The following is a 19519-nucleotide window of genomic DNA, read 5'->3' on the forward strand; positions in this document are numbered from 1 at the left end:
GTATCTAGAGAGAAAGGCTAAAGTTGGCGGGGGGTTGTCTGTTGGTTTGTTTGTGTTGGGTTTTGGTTTATGGTTTTTTTTTTTTTTTTTGGTTTGTTTTGGGACTTTTTTTGAGAAAAAGTTGTCTAGTGTCTGCTGAGCCAAATGTTACATATTCAAATATCTCATTTAATTCACTCTTGTGTAATTGAAGAATGAAAGTGAATACAGCTATATAGTAATAGAGGTAGGTAAATAATCAAATTAGAGGCAGAATAATCAAATTGTTTTAAGTGGTATACAATAGCCATTGGACCTTTTACATGCATTTTGTAATGTGGAATGTAAAATTTGAATGATTTCTTTTGAAATACATGAATAATATTTGTGCCTGTGTATTTGTAAAATTGTGATAGGCTGTGCAATTTTAACCCTTCTCTGAAACTTCTTTTGCTTTTAGTTTCCAGGAGTTCTCAATATACACAACAGGTCAAGCACGGCAGCCAGAATCCACCTTAACTTGCTCTCCAAGTTCAGTGTATCCAAGATACAGTTTTAATAAATGACCTTGATTGAGACCTGCCTCGGGACATAAAACTGTAGGAACAAGTCTAAATGGAAATGCAATATTGATTTCTGTCTCCCATTTCAAAATTGAACTAACAGGGAAAGCTAGGATGCTTCTTTCCATTTGCAGTGTAAAGAATTTTCTGTTTGTGCATAATACACACTGCAATTGATAATGAGACTAGGTTGCTGATTAGTAGTTTCTGGACTTGTGGACTTGATTCCTGTTCACTGGCCACAGAGCTGAGCAGTAAGTTACTCCAAATTATTAAACTGTTTGCTAGTCTATGGTGTCTACCGCATCTAAGACTTAACCGATGTGAGTTTATCCCAGTGTCTGCAAGGCAATTTTTCTTATGAGAAGTCACTTGCAGGAGGATCCATTCTTTGTGATTTGCTGGGCTTTCAGCAGAATGATGGAAAATATAACTGAGGAAAACCCACCTGAAATCATCTAGCCAATTCCATTGGGCTGAGGCAGGATTAATTCCAGTGTAACATAATGGACATATATCTTGATAAGATAGCTTAGAAATCATTAATAATGCAAAATCTAGCATGTTCTCACACAGTTCATGACAGTACTTCTTGGACCAGTTAGAAACTGTTTCCTAACTTCTTACCTAGAACTATGTGGGTGTTATTTTTTGTCCTATTCAGCAAGGACTTGGAGGTACTTACACATATTTAAAAACTGTTACTTTCCTTCTGCAAATCTTTTTTTTTTTTAACAGAGAAAACATTCACACTTCCTTAATCTCTCCCTCTAAATCAAGCTTTACAAACCTCTTGAAACATTCATCCTTTTTGTGTCCTTCAAACCAGTCCACACTTGTCATATGATACAGAAACTGAACTGGTATGGAATATTCCAGGCAAGAAGACTTAAAGGATTACTTTGTGATCTTTGTAGTCTTATTCTTCTACATTCTAGTGCAATTTGCAAAATAACTAATAATAACTAAATAATAACTAAAATAATAACTAATCTCTACTCCATCATCCAAGATTTGAATGAAAATATCAGATAGCACCTGATATAGAAGAGAGCTTAATGGCAGACTTTCTAATCCCTGCTTCCAGCTTGATAATGAATAATTAATATCTAATCTTGAAGACTGTCAAAAATCTTTTTATCCACATAGTAACTTTAATACAGCAGTTATTAATTTAGCTGTGAGAAAACCCTGTGAAGTTTTCGGTACTGTTTAACTGTAGTCTAAATATGACATAATCTTTTTTCTGCTCCTTCTGCAACGTTCATTTCTGTCTAACACAGGCGGAATATACTGATTTAACCTAACTTGTCCCTGAAAAATGTACACTAGCTGTCACTCATGTCTTTGATATCTTGTGGGTACTTACATGCACATTTTCTCTGAGAGACACTGCAGACTGGTCAAAACAGAAAAAAATCAAAATATTCCAAGGAAAGAAGTGCTCTATCTCTTTTTTTCATCAATTATTATATAATTCAAATTCTGATTCAGACCAGCCTCCGACTGGGCTTACTATTGGAAGCAATCCTATTTTGAATTCTCCTATATGGAATTCCTTGGGAGCACTACAGCAAACTTCTACTTACCATTTTATTTAAAGAAAAGCATACACAATCATTCCAATTTCAGCTATTAACTTCCTGAACAAAATGATGATTTTTAAAAGTCTTAGAAAGGTTTGCAAGTGCTAGCAGAATTCCACCAAATATTTTTATTAAACTATATATGGGTAAGTCCTCCAATATATATAAATGTAGACTTCAATGAAACACCTTAAATTACTTCAGCCCAATTTCAGTATTTCTATAAACATTAATAATATAACAGGAAAGATTTCTTACGGTGTAAAACCAAAACTTCACGATGGGAGCGTTGTAGAACTCATAAATCTTTCTTCCAATGGGGATCATTCTGTGCCTGCTCTGAACTTCCTCATCCTCTTTCTTCCTTGAGGACTCTCCATTCCCTCGTCCCAGCATTGCCTACAAGAAAGGATACATTTGTGTTTCTTTCTTTGTGAAAGAAAAATTACACTATTTTTTGAAATGTCAACAGGAAACTGCTCTTGATCTTTAGATAAAACCAGGTGACCACAGCTAGGTGTAAAATGCTTTGTTTTCAGATTATCTTTTTCTGCAGGAAGGCTTCTGCTTAATACTTTGAAAATGGAAAGCTACAGCTTTAGCCTCAACCCTCAGTTTGAGAGTGAAATTCCTGACTAGTGAACAAAAAATAAGATGTGGAGAATATTTCTCCTTTTTCTGTACAGACAGAAACACTTTAACCTGACAACAGCTTTTTGGTGTACTTCTTTACAATAAACAGATGCAGACAGAAAGCACATAAGTTTTGGTTTTAAACAAAGAGAAGTTCATAAGGCTGAGACTGAGAGGGAACAGCAGGGGAAAAGACGAGTTGGCAGTCACTGAACGAGAAACAAAGAAGACAGTTGCACTTTTTACGTCGGATCACTGGACCTGCCCCAGGCCATGATCCCACAGTGAAGCTTACATGGATGTCAGAGGACTGACTAGTAGATCTCACTGCAGCAGAAAGGCCTTGAATCAAAATACCCATGTACATGATTGTAGCTTCTTCCATAGTGAAGTTCCAGACTGCTCATGCACTGCCTTTGCTAAGCTTGATGTCACTGTTACCATTGCAATTCAGACCCACTGAGGAGCTATGCTGAACTCCAGAAACACACATGTAAGAAGTCGTCATCTATGAGTGCAAACCTAACAGTCAAAAGAAGGTGATGTTTTATTTGTTTACTGTTGATTTTCATTATCAGTTGCAGAGAAGTACAAGGACTAAACTACAATCACCGAAATTAGTGCTTAAAAGGTATTCCTTTGTATTTGAAGTGTAATGTGACCTAATAAGTGTTCATTCTGAAGCAATTATTTAATGAACAATAGACTAAGGCTGGATTTTTGCTCACTGTGCCCTTTGCAAGTTCTTACTATTCAGTTTGTGGATGCACCTCAGGAATGTAGCACTCTGTACATGAAATATTTGCAAGAATTGAGACATATCTAAGTATGCAGGGATTGCATGATGACACTTTTGTTTAAATGCTTCTATAACACTTTTCTCCAAGTAGGTGAAAGCATTCTTGTGCTTTTATGTTAACTGAAGCAAACTTTCACCATCCATGAAAGTTTGCTTCAGACCATTGTCCTCATCTACAACTTAAACAGTGGAAAACTACGGGAACGATTAGATGCCAGACATTATGTCTTTCTATAAAAGGATCTTTCTTGCCTCTGTGGAGGTCCTTCTGTGCTCTCTGATTCAACAGGATGTTCAGCACATACTTTACTAATTGGCTTCAGGTGAGCTATCTGATCAAGTTCTAGAGCCCTGCAGGAAATGGTGATGCACTTCCCACATATTTAAAAGAAAGAATCACAATTTACCCTTTTCTTCCTTTTCTAGCCTCATGTGGAGCTATTCATATAAGTCTTTTTCTTGTGAAATAGTAATTGGTAGTAATAAATTTTTTCAGTCAGTGTAGATATTTGTAACATTATTAGGACTGTGCTTGGTCCCATATGGCTCCTTCTCGTTAATTTCATTAATGCAGTTAGTTTTTCCTCTGGTATTATTACTTTCCATGTGGACCTTTATATTCTTGAATCTGACAACACACATTTTCAATAAAATACAACAAAGATTCAGGACAGAAGTATACTGCACTGTAACCAACCTGCTGGGACTGTTTCAAAAACTATAGCCTGCTTTGACAAAGTTAACCTATTTCCTTTAGCTTTAATGGCTGAAGGTTTTTAATTTCCATAAATACAGATAAAACATGATGTATTAAAAATTTAAAGGTACCTCCTGTTGGTTCTCACAGAGCATGTAAAACACCTTGAAAGTCCATCAAGACTTTTATAAAGAAGGAAGAAGACAAAGTGGCTGTTAAGCAGAGGAGAAGAGTTCTTATGGTTATGGGACTTACTGAATATAACTACAGTAGCAGAATTTACACAACCTCCACAGTAGATATCATTACCCAAACTCCACAAAATCAAAGTGATCCTTTGATCTGTATCATGGATTGGGGTTTTTTTTGGAGAAAAAAAGTAGTTGAATATGATCTGAATGCTTTGGGAATGCTATAGCCCAAGAGGGTAATTTGTTTGCTTCTCTCTACCTACCGATGCTGTTCAGGGAAAGCTGCCATCTGGAGCTACAGCGTTTTCTGTAGCTTTTCCCAAGGCTTTGTCTCTGCTGTCCTCTGGTGCTCAGGAGTTTTGCAGCAGAGTGAAAATGACTGCTGGCTGTTTTAATGAATTATCAATGCCACGCTTTAGTGAACGGGATTATTTTACAGAGTTCAAATCCTTCACAATTTACTAATTCTGAGACAGACTTAATTCTCAATGGAATCACTGAGTTGTGGATGTTTTTATGATAAAGCTCTTTCAATATCTGGATATATGCTTTAGCTTATGAACTCTGATTTCCTGTTTGCTACTGCTTTCTTCTTGATAATGATGCTTTAATTTTATCTCGTTAGAATTATTGTTTAATTAATTGTATCATATAATACTATCTTCTCCCCTCCCCCATGCTACAGATGGGGAATTTCTCTGAGATGGCTAGGGATTAGGTTTGACCTGATGTTCCCGACTGTTAATTATACCTCAGTATTAACAAACTGAAAAGCTTCCCTATTAGAAACATTCAGAAATAACCTAAGTAACTGTGTTAACAGAAAAATTGCAGTGCCAAATGTGAACAAATGTTTTCCTTGGAGTGGGTTGCAGTAGGGTGGGAGCAACTCAACACACTGCTCGGTGTGGGCGGCATCTCTTTCTCTAATACATGATTTCGTTCATGATTCACCATGAGTCATGCAAGGTAAGCTCGACAGCAGCTCAGCCTCATTGTAAAGTACAGTACAACTGCATCATTTTAGCCTGAAGGGATTGATGTTTGCATAGCTTCTACATGGAGATTTTTTTAATCTGTTTTTTTTGTTGTTGTTGTTGTTGGGCCAGACTTTTATGTAATTGAGGACTGTTTGCTGATAATGAACTATCAGGGGAGAGTTTTGGGTTGTACATTTTTGTGTTAATATATGTTAATTATCCTATACTATGTTTATCTGTTTTATAATTAAACACAGGAATTTCAGTCTTGCTGGAATGAATACAGCCTCTTCCAATTTCATCCTGAGTGAAATCTCCATGCTATATAGCGACTTACCCCAGTTCACAGAGAACTGGTGTGGACATGATACACAGCTCTGCAGACACACCTCCCTCAGCACACCCCGTTGGATCCTACACTATGTGTGAAAGTGCTGCCTCCATGGTAGTTGTTCTAGGATTACTGTTCTCTGCCCTGAAACAGTGGTAGAAAAAATTTTTAATGCCTTTGATTTACAGATGTGTAAAATTAGATTTTACATGTGCTTGGTGGTTACAGTGAGGACAGAGGAACAGGACTAAAGTGCCAGGAGATCAGTCATCCTGGCTGCTGAGCAGGGCAAAGAACAGAGACTGGGCACATGTGTGGTGGTGGTATGGAGGGTTTCCAAACTCCTTGAAGAAAGAGAGAACCTCTACTCATGGAGAGAGTCAGCACTTCCACCTAGAGACCACCAGTAGTGTCTCCCAATTCTGTTTTCCAGATGAGCGGAAGGGGTGCCTTGCTGCTGGCATGTGAGATGCTGTGAGAGTCATCTTCCACTGGGAAGGGTGAGCTGGGCTGGGGGCACTAGAACATGGATCGTCAGAATTTCCTGTGTTCAGAACTGTATTTTTAGTGATATAATTAATATTTGGTTATTTCTTGCCATTGAGAAAAGGCTAAGCATACATATTACAGATGAACTAATGTGATCCCAGAGGCCAACAGAATCAGCTTTGCTGCTGCTGAAAAGTTCTAACTCAGACCAACTCGGTGATGCCCATGGAAGTCCAAACTTCCTATTTATTGTGGAAAATCAGAGCAAAATGAACAAAACAACAACTGAAACACCTTTTAAAGGACTTAGATGAGTTAGATATGTTCTGGAATAAAACCATTTACTGGGGAGCTCTAATACCCAAATAAGAAGGCACTGAATACGGTTAAGGATGATCCTAGTTATGGTTTCCAGAATCAGGGTTATTTTGGGAGGGAGGTAGACTTCTGGGGTTTCTGACTGACCTAAATTTCAGCAATTAAGGCCTTGATTAGGACACTGTACAAATCAAAAATGCCCCGGCCTTTAGACTTTAGTGCCCTTCTACTCCTCTGTGTTTAATATTCAGGATAAATGACTGGCAGCTCCATGCATAAATTGTGGTAAATTTCTTGGTGCTGAGGAGCACTGAGGAGAGCAGTATTCAAATGTGTTTTTGTGAGTAGCTGCTATAAGCCTGTTTCTTAGCATGTAGGTGTTAAAGAAATGTGGGCCTATCACGCTCATGAATCTGCTATAAAGTGAAAAGCAGCTGTGAATAACAAGTAGTTTACAGTGAATAAACACAACATCTTCATAGTGTATCCATATGTTCAGTTACCCATCAGACCCTTTAAGAGAAGCATAAAGCAAATACATACTTGCACTCAGATGCACCCATGTGGAGACTTAACTTCACTGTTGCTGCAGTCTGCTGATCAATTATTCTGTGCAAACTAGGTGTACCATAGTGAAAAGATCACCGTGGCCCTGTACCTCATGCTCTCTGCGTAAGTGCAGTGCAAAAGAAGAAACTGACTATGGGCCTATCTTTAGTCACCTGGGCTTAGCAGTGCAAGACACACAGGACTTCACAAGAAATCAATGAACAGACCTTGTCTAGATGAGATCTCTTTATCCTCATTTTAGCAGAGAGAATATGGGTGTAACATGACAGGAATGGAGAGATTTGAGAAGTATTCGTTGGGAATGATTAGAAGGAGAATCAGGAAGATTATTTCAATAATATATTACTTGCCAGAAAAGGAACTTGAAGATTAAAATGATTTTTTAGTACATCACTTTTATTTGTTAATCTTTATGCTGAACAAAGCTCAGGTTAGGGTGAGTGACTGATCTATTGATTCCAAGTTCAGCAATGGATTAAACATTTATGATATTCCGGCACAAGAAATTATTCATTTTATTGAACTATTTATAAGGTATCCTTAATATACTAAAGAATACCATGGCTAAGGGGAAACTTCACAAAGGCACCTCCCAAACCATCCTTCAGGCATCCTCTGTCAGTGGAAAAGAAACCTGACCTACCTTATGCCAGACCATTTGACTAATGCTGGAACAACACAAAACTTTAGTCTAAAGTATTTTCTTATACTTAAAACATGTCAGGTAACTAAATGTAGCTGCCGTGGCATCTAACCATAGACATGCAAAGACGTTTTTGCTAACAATTCATCTCTCCTCACCATTGAGGGGCACCTGAGTAAAGCAGCTGTATTAGAAGTTCTACAGTATGGTATAGATTATATGCAGAAATACTAAGTGAGCAGTGATGTACCAAAGATATTTTTTCTAAACTTGCTAGACTCCACAGGAACAAATCTTATTTTATAAAAAAGGTTGTAAGTGTCTGAAACTTCACTAGAATGATACACTGAATTTGAAGGAATTAAGGGAAGAGTCAGTGACAGAAAAGAGCAATAGGACTGTCAGCACATGGAAGGGAAAAGAGGGGGAACATCTAAGGTTCACCTGGACAAGCAGATCCACAGCACACATCACTTCCTTGCAGAAGGAGTCGGAAGGGAAAAAAGAAACAGTATTGTAGACAAGAAACTAGGAGCTGAGATAACTACAGTGAGATGGAAAACACATCTTCCCCAATTTTCTCCCCACTGTCAGGTAAAAGGCAGCTTGCCAAGTGCTTATTTGATTTGAATAGGCACTTCATAAGTGGGTCAGAAGCCAAGGGTTAGTAAATTGCAATCAATAGCTAATGAGCAGAGAATGCCCCATTGCTGCTATTCTGGCTTCTGGTCCTTCCCAACAGCCAGGTTCTTGCCTGCAAACGGGTCCTGTAGGTGGGTCTTGTGGGCTGCTCCTTCGGCTTGCCTGCATATTGGGTCCTGTAGGCAGGTCCTTCTGCCTGCCTGCAGTCGGGCTCCTGTGGGCAGCTCCTGCTGTTTGCCTGTGGGAAACAGTCTGGGTTTTTTTGTTTTTGTTTTTGTTTTTTAACTTAATCAGGCAAATCCCTTTTACTTCTGTGCCTCTATTCTGACCAACTGGGGCTGAGTTTTAAGCCTTTCAAAGACACCACAATCAAGCCCAAACAAATGCAAACCAAATTAAACTAAGGCAAATGTGATAGCCTGTATGATAATTGCCCAAACTAAGAAGTGTGAGAACAAGAAACTGGACGTAGACGACTTGTGTAGTTTTCAGAGCTTTAGTTGTCTATTCCTTTGTAGTGAAAATTATTCCTCAAAATGTTACTAATACTGACAAGTCCCTCCTTACACAATTCTGCAGTTGTAGAAGGGGAGCTCTCTAGCTGCCTGCTAATGTCTTCAATGGATTAAAAACTGGATGTGTGTTTGTGTGAAAGGCAATGACCACAAATACAGAAAGAATTTTAGAGTAAGTTTTCATAATTTCTCTGGCCTGTTTGCACACTTGCTTACTCTCCTAGTCAAGTCAACTAAAAGGAAAAAAATCTTTAGCTTCCATGAATCTTTTGGCATTTCCAGCCAAAGATGAGCCCGTTTCCACTAGAGAGGTCATTTATCAAGACTGAGTGCTTCTGAAATCTCATTCACTTAGTCCAGACAATATGACATCAAACCGAATCAAAATATGATGATATTACAGCACAGCATCACCATGCATGGCTGCAACATGGAGACAAAATGATGGCAACTTGTGTGGTTTGAGTCCCATGGAGGAGAGGGGAGTGTGAAGAGTGGTATCCTATTATGTACTATATTTAGCCATCAGATGATCTGCAATGCCTACAGAGGTAGGAATAACAAATTGACAGCACTGAGGCTGATGATTTATTGTGAGCACTTACAGTGAGTTCCATGTCTTCCTCGTCTTTTTCTTTCACTGGCTTCTCTGGTTCCTCTGGATCCTTTTCTTGAAGATGGATCTCATTGGCCTGGGTCATGTAGGGCATATCATCTTTGTTCTTGAACTCCAAGCTGAGGATTGAAGGAGGAAGTAGAATTCCTAGAATTACCTAAAGCAATAATAATGATAACAATAATCATCACAGAAAACAAATTATGGTCATAATGGTTACTTAGCATCAAATGGAACAACTCCCTCGGATATTTAGGAAAAGAAAGATACATGTGCATGTGAATTTCTATGACAATAAAGTATTTGTCATTTGGGGTATGTCACCAGAGCACTGAAACAAAGCATTTAACTTCTACTAGTGTTGCTGTGAATGCTCTTGAATGTTTTATGTGTTTGCACATCATCAGATGCATAGTGCTACATACTAGAATGTAGGTACAAAATATTATATGAGGTCAAGAGTAGGTGGGACCATGTGGGTGTGCAGACCTGCAAATATCTGCATTATACATAATACAAAATATCAGTATAAATGACACACAGAGAGTATTTACTTCTACAGAGAGGGTTAGTAGGTCTCAAGCTCTCTGTGTCCATCCTTAATGCACACTGGTAGTCAAAGTGTAACTGTGTGTGGATCTGAGGAGATAAAGCAAAGCCAGCAAAGGCAAATGCTGATGCCTGGATTTGCAGTCCCTTTAGATTTTGTTTCAGTAACCAGGCAGCTGTGTAATGTTAATGCCAGTTCTTTCTTTTCTACCTTCCCCCTCTTACAATGCAGGAGTGTAGAAACCACTAAAATTACTTTGTTTGGATATATAATGAACAATACTTGGGGTTCAAACATTAGTACAACTGAATAGATATCACTGTAATACAAAGCAAAGTCTGTATTCACAAGCACAATAACTTTTCCTGGTTATGCTACAATTTCATGGAGAATGATTTTCTTATATATCTCTCCCTGAATGACAGTGAAACCAGATACTTGACTTCTTGGCAGGCTAGGGAGGCTGCTTGTGCTCATCATAACAGCAGAAGCCTGTGCTGTTGAAAACATTCAAAGTACTCAATGAGGAGCAGTTAGCGTATGGGAATGCTGTACCCAGCCTCAGAAAAGCTTCCTCCACTGCTCCTGCACTCACGAAAGGATGAGCCCAGGGAGAGGGGGTTACAGGCAGACCTGGCTTCACAGAAAGGCTATTTTTAAGAGAAGGCAGAATTAACAGTTGCCCCTAGCCCTTCCCTTGGTGCTATACATCCCTGGCAACAGTCTAAAGGATTATATTAATTCTTCCTGCCATTCGTCAGTTTCAAAGGGACAAAACCATTCTTGGCAAATAAACCATGACTCATGCCTGCAAATTTATTTCTTTGTCACGCTGTCTTTTGCTTATGTAGCTTGTAGCCTGCTTTAGCTTTAAACAAGTTCTGCTAATGAGCTTCAGTGAAATAAAATACAGACTAGAAACTGAGTAAAATATCCTTGTGAAGCCCTGGTGTTACAAGAAGCTGAAAGGAAACTGAATTGTTACCTCCCATTATGCATTATGAAATAAAGGTCTGTTTTACGGCTTAAGAAATGTGTGCTGAAAAGTGGAGTGAATGTAGTAGGAAATCAGTTGCTGCACTGCTCTCCACGTACCAAGGCCGAATATCTGCAAAGCCAAACAACAAACAAAGCAGCTGTCCCTCTGCAGGATAACAGGCCTGTGAGTTCAGGAAATAGGTAGTAGGAATGGCTTCAAATGTGAGAATATTTTCTATCTGTAGCAGAACAACACAAATGCACAGGTCCTGCATAGGAATGCTATCAGCCACTTGTTCTCATTCATTGCTGGCACTGGATTAAGAGCCAGTATAAAAGCAATGCAGGTACTCCTAAGCATTCTTGCCATTACTGAACGTCTTTTCACATGGCAAAACAGCTGAGCAATTACCACTTTTCACACAGGCAATTAGTGCAGAAAAGAGAATCCCTTCACTAAAAATATTTCTCAGTGATCTGAGAGGAAGAGGCAATTCTTGGGTATGTTCTGACTGATGAGTGCTTTGGTGAAGGTGAAACATGCCATGGACTCAAATTCATCTCTCAGAATTCACTTTGCACTGTTAGCAGTTTTTTCAGCTGTGGAAGTAAAGCTTAAACAGGTTTGAAAACTGAATTACTCTTTAGACACTCAAAAGTAGACCCTTCCGATGCCATCAGGAAGATTTGCGAGGGTTTGCAAGGGAATTTGTGCTTCTTGCTTGGCATGTTCTGGGGAAGGTTGTCAGATCAGCACCTTTCACTAATGGTTAATTCACTTACACTTCCTTTCCTTTTTTTATCTCTAAAACTCTTGACTAACTCCTCAAGTATACAGGCAGGGTGACACACTAACCTCCTAGCTCAATTCTTATTCTCATAAATGATATCAGAGGGGACTTCAGGAAAGGGAATGAAAAAAACTAATTTGTGTGCTTTGAACTTAGGCTTATGATAAGCCCCTGCTGGAAAACTGAACACAGGAAGAATAAACCCTGCTTAATGTCACTGCAAATAAACATCTGAAATAGGGTTAATTTAGACAGATATTACTGACTTGTTGCGAACCCTGTCATCATCTATTAGAATTCTCTGAATGTTAATTTTATTTTAAAACAGGAATGACCTTTAGGCCAGAATTTTTTCGCATCCGGAGACGACCCATCCACATGTCTGTGAGCAGCATTTGGCTGCAAGTGTGAGCAATGAAGTCCCTGTGCTTGGCTGCCACTGCAAGCTGCAGGCATGTGGCATTGCTCCAGTTCTTCAGCTCATAGGTCAGCAGTTTCATGGCCAGTTGCTCGTCCTGCTTGTATGACTGGTCCAACAGCTCGACCGCCAGCTGGCCGAAATCCCTGCAACAGAGGGACATCTGTTCACTCCCATTAGCGCACACAGCCTTGTGCACAGAACACCTGTCTGCAACTGACAGTCGCTGCACGGGGCACATCACCTTCCATCATGCAAACTGTGATGTTGACTGTACACATGGAAACCCACATTTTCAAATGTGAGTGGCTAAGGTGAGGCATATAAATAAGTGCCCCAGCTTAGCAGTGATGAGCACCCACACCTACCAGCTGTCTGCTCCCACCTCCCTGCCCACCTCCCCTGACATTTTCTAGCTGAAATCATCTGGTTATCTGCAGCTTAAAGGATTGTTTCTCTTCTGTTTGCCCATGGCTTCATGGTCAAGTCTCCTGGAAGAAGGAGTATCCAATATCCTTTCTAAAATCCTAAATTTCTAAAATTTTAATATCTAGTATCTTGCCTTGCTCATCTAAGCATGATCTCTTGGTTAATTAACACTTCTGTCTGAATGGTATGCTTATAAGGATTTCAGTAACTCTTCTGCTTGGTATGTACAGAGTATCCTGAATAAGCACAGAGAAATGTTGTGGTCTGACTCTTGAGGCCTCAGGGAGAACACATAAACAATATAGATATTTCACTGTCTTGACATCTTCTCATTTCAGAAGTTATATTGGTAACAACTTTGCTACTCTGGCAGTTAGATTGTTTAAAAGCCATTTAGATTTTCTCTAAAGGGACTGCACTTCCCCTACAAGTTAGAAATAAAAGCAAGGTACCGATACGAAAATCTTAGGCAGGTTCAGAAGTCTCTCTTCCCTCTTTCCTCCCCGCCCCCCCCCCCCCCCCCCCCCCGCCTTGGGAAAGTGTACATGGAAGGAAATTCACCTGGAATTGTGGTTCAGCTCTTGGGATATGTCATCCACCATGTCGTTTTCTGATGCTTCATGGGCCATGGCTTTGCAGAGCTTGCAGGCCACCAGTGCTTTAGCCATAGCCTCTTCCCCATGTTGCCAGAAGAAGAGGGCCATCTTCTGACGTTTCATCAGCACAGCCCACACCATCAGCTCGTGGAATGGGAAGGGAAAGTGATTGATCTCAGGGTCATCCATATCAATATCAACTTCTTCTTCTTTTTTCTTTGTTGTTTTTCTCCCTCGACGCAAAGGGACATCATCCTGTGGGAATTGCAGAGAAATTTTTTTCATCAGTGAAGGAAATGAATCAATTCACACAATTCATTGAAATCAGTACCTAAGATGGCAAACACATTTTCTGCAGGCCAGTCCCTTCATCATTTTTTGTACAAAATATTTAACATAGGTAAACAATAAAAAAGGTATTGGTGCATACACTGTAATTAAGAAGTCAGTAATCAGGGAAACAGAGCCTTGGACTGTCACTCTGAATTGCTCTTGCTCCCTAATAACACAGGGTACAATCACACAATATGCAGAAACATTTTGGAAAAGCCACCACTAAAATAAAGCTAAGAGTTCACTGCAAATGTAACATCTGCTGTAATGCATCTGCCTCTTTCCACTCCAGAAAGTACACATCCAGAGAATGTTCTGATCTGCTGAAGACTCCCTCTATGCTTATTCTTGTGTTTTCTCCCTTCACCTCCTTACAAAGGTAGCAATCTGCCTTCTTTACTCCTATTCTGCATGTTTATTCCTTCTTTCTCAATCCCTTTGTTGTTTTTATTGTCTTCAGTTTCTTTCCTATTTTAGCCTTTTTCTTTTATCACCTGAGCCGACCTATTCTGTCCCATGTCTATGGATAGCAAAATGAAAGTTGTTGTATAAAATAAACAAACATGAAAATACTACTGTCCCCTTCAAGCATTGGCGTAGCCAATAGGGCCAATAAAACTGAGATAACTTTGGCGTACATGAAGATTTCTGCATCATTCTCTGCAAGTGTTTAATTTCTCTGAACACGTTTTAAAGTTAGATGCTATCTGACTGAAATTCTGCTTGTCCTGCCAGACTGAAACATTTTGTTAAATCCTCATGAAAAAAAAAGATCCATAGGTGGGCTAGAGCACTCTTTTTCCTTATCTATCTCCTGGACTTCTATTAAGAAATGTTTCTTAATCTGTCCCTTGTGTAAATATGCTATCTGGATGAAAAATACAATTCATGCTTTCATTACAGTGAATTTAAACATTATCTGGATATAGTTTATATTTGTCAAAGAAGGAAAAGACATCAAGATTTGTCACAGGTTGCCTACCTCCATTCCCAACAGCTTCAGGGCTTTAGGCTGTACAAAAAAAGTTAGAAATATGTTATTTCTCACTGAATAGTGATGAAAAGCTGCAACTATTTGTATATACATATGCACGTAGAGTGACGTAAAATATACAATATAATATAGATAATATATACATAATGTAATATAACGTAGTATTTTATATATATACATATACCTCCCCGACACCCCCCCTCCCACTCCCCCAATCAAATAATTACATATATGTAGTTTTTTCAAACTTGAGTTTGACATTATTTCACCAAAACCACAACATAAGACATACATTTGGATTCAGGTACAAATTACATCTGGTTAGGGCCTGTTCTAGCAAGAAAGTGATAGGGACCACTGATAAGGCATGAATGGATTTCTCTGGCGTACAAGTGTGTTTTGGCCACTACCCTGGAACACTTTTATTGGCTGTTGTGGTGCTGCTCTGAGTGTTGGTTTAGCATTGGTGAAATCATTACTCAAATGCTTTTCTCAATGGAGTGACTACGGGAAGGAAGTCTCTCCCAGCAGCTACAATCATTTCCCTTTCAAATGTGAAGTGTCAAAGCAAAAGGAAACAACCCGTTTCAGGTAGCTGTCTACAACCATTTCACAGAGCTGTTGCCATTGATAGCTCTTATTACTACATTCAGTGCTCTGTATTGCTACAATCTGAAATGCGAGGCAAAAATAGACAAAGAAGGAGCTACTAATCTTACTGGGAGGAGCTGAACAGACTTCTACTCATGCTGGATTGGGTCAGCAGTAATAAGGATGCCAAAAACCAGCTTTTGTGTTTTAGAAAGACCTTACTTTGTATTCACAGTGTTATAATTCATCAAAAGTGGAACGCACAAAAATACTTAACAGTGGTTTTGCCATGAGCCCAATGACTGCTGGAGCCACATCCAAAAAAATTAATTAAGTTTTGAGTTATGGGTTTCTTTGCCCTGAAATCTTCACATCACAATCAGGAGATGAGCCGTAAGACAGGAAATGCATCTAACAATGCTCAAGTTCTTCAAATGTAACTCAGGAGTTAGAATTATACTATCATTTGTGCAGGTCAATGACTTGTCTTTTAAAAGCTGTGAATACTCATAATTACAGGTTTTAGAGTCAGAGGAGACTGTTTTATGAGGAGACTGTTTTATGTGCTGGTTTCAGATGGGCAGCAGAATGCAACAATTTTTCATTAAATTAATAAAAACCATAGCTTGTGATTGGCTTGTGATGCATTATGGTGAGATAACTGCAATGTACATAATGGAAATCAATCTGTAGAATGAAGAGCGTGTACATTGGACCCCACCAGTCTGGAAGCATGTAAGAAGCTATGGTAATCCCTACCAGTTGGTACAGTCATGAGGATGGCAAATAACTTGTTTCTTACCCTCTTGGGCCCGAACAAATTGTGGTACAGTGTTCTGAACCGCTTTCGGGTGTAATTGCAGCGATATGCTCCTCCCATCAGGTACTCTATCACCAATCCAATATCAATCAGACTTATCCGATAATCAGGAGGTAAGTTCCCCTGCAAGGAAAATAGGGATGGTGGGAGAAAAAAAGCTTATTACTGGCATTGTAAAATATACTTTATAATGGTTTTAGAATAAAACAAATTAAATAGGTAAAAGCAGGAATTTATTATTATGCTGGTTAATTAATTCACCTTAAAATAGATCCAACCGAAACCTGGATATTCTCGCTTGGAAAGAAGACATAAGTTAAATAAGGTGAAGAACTTGTTGGAAGTAACAGAAGATAACGTCAGTACACAGTACTCATATTCTTCAGCTGGGAAAACAAGGAACATGACTGCAGAAACAAAAACATGAGGATCGACACACTTGAAAAGTCAGGCACAGTTGCTGGACTCTAATTCTCCAAGATAGCACCTTTTCTGCAGCAGCTGTTACCCACAACTTGTCCCAGCATCTCACATCTTTGCTGGCATCTCTCTGGACTGCCTCATCTGAACTGTCAAGGCATGGTGAAATGACATAATGCAGCATCTTTTGTGGACATGGGACCAGCTCCTTCCCATTCTGCAGTGTTTCCTTCCCATGTTCCAGGAAAGAAAGTGCAGGAGGAGTGGTGTTACAACTCTAGAGGACTTACACAGTACACGAGCTACTATTATTGCTAGTTTCTAGGGGCTAGGAGAGTCTATCAGCACTCAGTCTTGGAGTAATGTTCAAAGAATACACACCTCTCCGTAAGTTTCACACCGAGAATGAGGAAAGCATCTGTATGTACGGAAGGTGTAATAAACAAAATATCTGTGGCTAATTATTTCGGGGTTTCTCTATGAAGAAAACTACAGGCCTAGCAATTTTTCTAGATATCTCCTACTTGAGTTCCTGACATATATTACTAAAAGCCCCTTTAAACATATAATCTAATTACGTAATTTCCAGCAGAGCCATGGAGATTGTCTCACAAGAAATGAACTGAGTTTGTGGCAAGGGTCATTAGCAGGATCCTGGAAAAGATGCCTAAATACTTGTCCTTCCATTTCTTTTCCTTTCTTATCCTCTGTTAGATATTCTTATATATCTATGTTTATGTATATGTATATGATGTCTTCAGCATGTACCTTTCAACCTGAAAGGAAGAAGAATGACAAATATATCCACATCTCACTGTCCTCTTAAGGTGAACTCCCTTGCACACTCCCTTCTCTTCACTGTCAAGTCTGAAAATGGCATCACTAAGCTTACGAGTTCTCCAGTACTTCTGGCTTGCAGAACTGCGAAAAAAGATTTCAGTAACAAATTGTCTCTCACTGCACATGAACTTGCTTTGAGTTAATGGGGCATTTCTGTTCTCCCGTTGCAGTAAACCCAATGGGGCACCTCGTAGGCCAGAACAATTTCAGGCTGGGGTGCACTCACTGATGTGCCGGTCAAGTCTCTTGGGGTCTCTGGCAATGGGGGAACAAAACCCCATGTGGGCACACCTGCTCTTCTATTCCCTCCAGTGGAACTCCTCAAGGAAAACTCTGATCCTTTTACAGGAGGAAAGGACTAATGGGAAGGGAATGAACCCAAATGAAAGTTTGCTTCCTTCTGTAACTCACTGCTTCTGAGTTGATTGGATGACAGTTCATGTTTCAGATAGCATTCCCTACCAGAAAAGAAGGCATGATTCAGCAAACTGTGAATAGATCACCTGGCTCTATAGACCTCACTAAGAAACCCTTCAGACTTACAGAACAGTCTCTGTTCTGTACGTCACTGTGCAAAATACATGACTACAAAATAAAAAGAGAAAAAGTGTAAAAAGAGATAAATTATCCTTCTGTGTACTCTGAATAGTAGCCTAGAAAAAAGGAATATTACTCCAATAAAAAATTATCTTATATAGTCAACACTGCAGAAGGACCAGAAAACTTTAACTCCTAGCTTCAAAAGTTTTCAGTGCACAGTAATAAAATTATCTAATTTTCTATAATGATGTACAGCACCAATTACAGTGAGCCTGTAGCTCTTTTTATGTGTTCATTAGAAGAAGGTCAGTAATTCACATGGAGTAATTTTATGACTGTCATGTCTTGCTGGAAATATCTGCATGTCTGGAGATATCTGTCTGGCTTCTCTGGAGATGTGCTTATTAGATTAGAGCAGAGAAACACTAATGGAGAGCAGATGGCAACTGGTTCTGCAGAAGAGAAAAAGTGGATGCAAATATCCTTCTTCCTTTTCTTCCTCAGCCATGAAGAGCAAGGCTTGTTTCCAGCCCTGCTACCATGGTACAAGCAGCACATTGAAAAGGCTCAGGAGGGAGAGAGGGCGGCAGTGCTCTGGTGTACCACGCTCAGCAATCAGCTGGCATTCAAAGGGACAGAAAGTCAAGCAAATTTAGTGGAAAAAATTGAGCTGCCAACCATTTTTAAGTAATGTCCCCTAGCACATCCTTTTGCAACCTTCCTAATCCTGTCTAATTTGATGGGTGGGGGAATTACTGTGGTTTGCAGGAATGTGTATTAGCTTAGATAATTTGTACATGGTAACACATATGCTGAACAGTTTAAAGAAAAATAACAGCTAAAAATAAAATGAAAAATAAACCTAAAAATTAAATCAAAAAATTAAATTCTTCTAGGTTAGTTTGGTTGGTTTTTCTGCCAAAAATATTCTTCTCTCTCCAGAATCTGTAAAGTGATAATTCTACTAGAGCAAGGATGAAAGCATTAGCAGAAATGGGAGTTGCAGCTCCAAGGCAGGATTGTAGTTCAACAGAGTCCTTCTATCTTAAGGCCTTCACTCAAACTGAATGCTTTAATACTATTAAGTGGCAAAAAATATTTGAGCAGTTAAGAAAGAGCAAGAGGCATCAGGGTGCTACATGTGTTACAAAGGGTGAGTTCCTTTATATAGTTCTGATTTCTAATTTTTAATTAAAAATTTAGGAAAAAAATTTCCATTAGAGTAACTTTGATATAATATGCATCTAAACCTCACAGATAATATTGAAACGCTTCATTAAGAAAATTCCCAAATCCACAGCAAAAATACACATTTCATAAACATTACTTTTCCAAAGTGAGAAGCCCTAGTAAAGAAAACAGCACCATCCTTGTGAGAGGAGTTACACACATGCCAAAGCATTTGCTGTATCAGCAGACAGCTTGAACTAGCCTGGCAGTGCTAAGAACGCTTGTAAATGAAGCACAGTGGTGCAAGTGGGACAGAACTGCCCCAAGAACAAGCCAAGAACAAGAATTTGGTTGAGATAATTCTACTGCAGTCTAGATGGTAAAGAATGACAGAGGAGAAACTTTGATTTTGAGGTAAGATAGGTGTCCTGGTTAATAATCATCTGATCTTCTAATGTTGGGGAAAACTCTTCAATGTTAATGCACTATTCTTCTCC

At 39.1% G+C, this 19519-nt stretch overlaps 1 protein-coding gene across 4 annotated transcripts in view; it reads right to left on the reverse strand.

Annotated features, from left to right (window-relative positions):
- TRPM3 (transient receptor potential cation channel subfamily M member 3) overlaps positions 1-19519 on the reverse strand; it is a 272291-nt gene that overhangs the window by 38437 nt on the left and 214335 nt on the right. Inside the window, exons 13-20 of one of the 4 annotated variants that reach the window (XM_048290662.1) lie at positions 16314-16349; positions 16035-16175; positions 14630-14659; positions 13280-13569; positions 12207-12435; positions 9542-9709; positions 8534-8659; positions 2387-2527 (exon numbers count right to left, since the gene is read on the reverse strand). In XM_048290662.1, coding sequence (XP_048146619.1) covers positions 2387-2527; positions 8534-8659; positions 9542-9709; positions 12207-12435; positions 13280-13569; positions 14630-14659; positions 16035-16175; positions 16314-16349 — 1161 coding nt within the window. The remainder of the gene's footprint in view (positions 1-2386; positions 2528-8533; positions 8660-9541; positions 9710-12206; positions 12436-13279; positions 13570-14629; positions 14660-16034; positions 16176-16313; positions 16350-19519) is intronic. The other 3 variants (XM_048290663.1, XM_048290664.1, XM_048290665.1) reach the window with 3 other exon arrangements.

Source organism: Corvus hawaiiensis, chromosome Z, assembly GCF_020740725.1.
Source record: "Corvus hawaiiensis isolate bCorHaw1 chromosome Z, bCorHaw1.pri.cur, whole genome shotgun sequence".
In the NCBI taxonomy this organism is placed as follows: domain Eukaryota; kingdom Metazoa; phylum Chordata; class Aves; order Passeriformes; family Corvidae; genus Corvus; species Corvus hawaiiensis.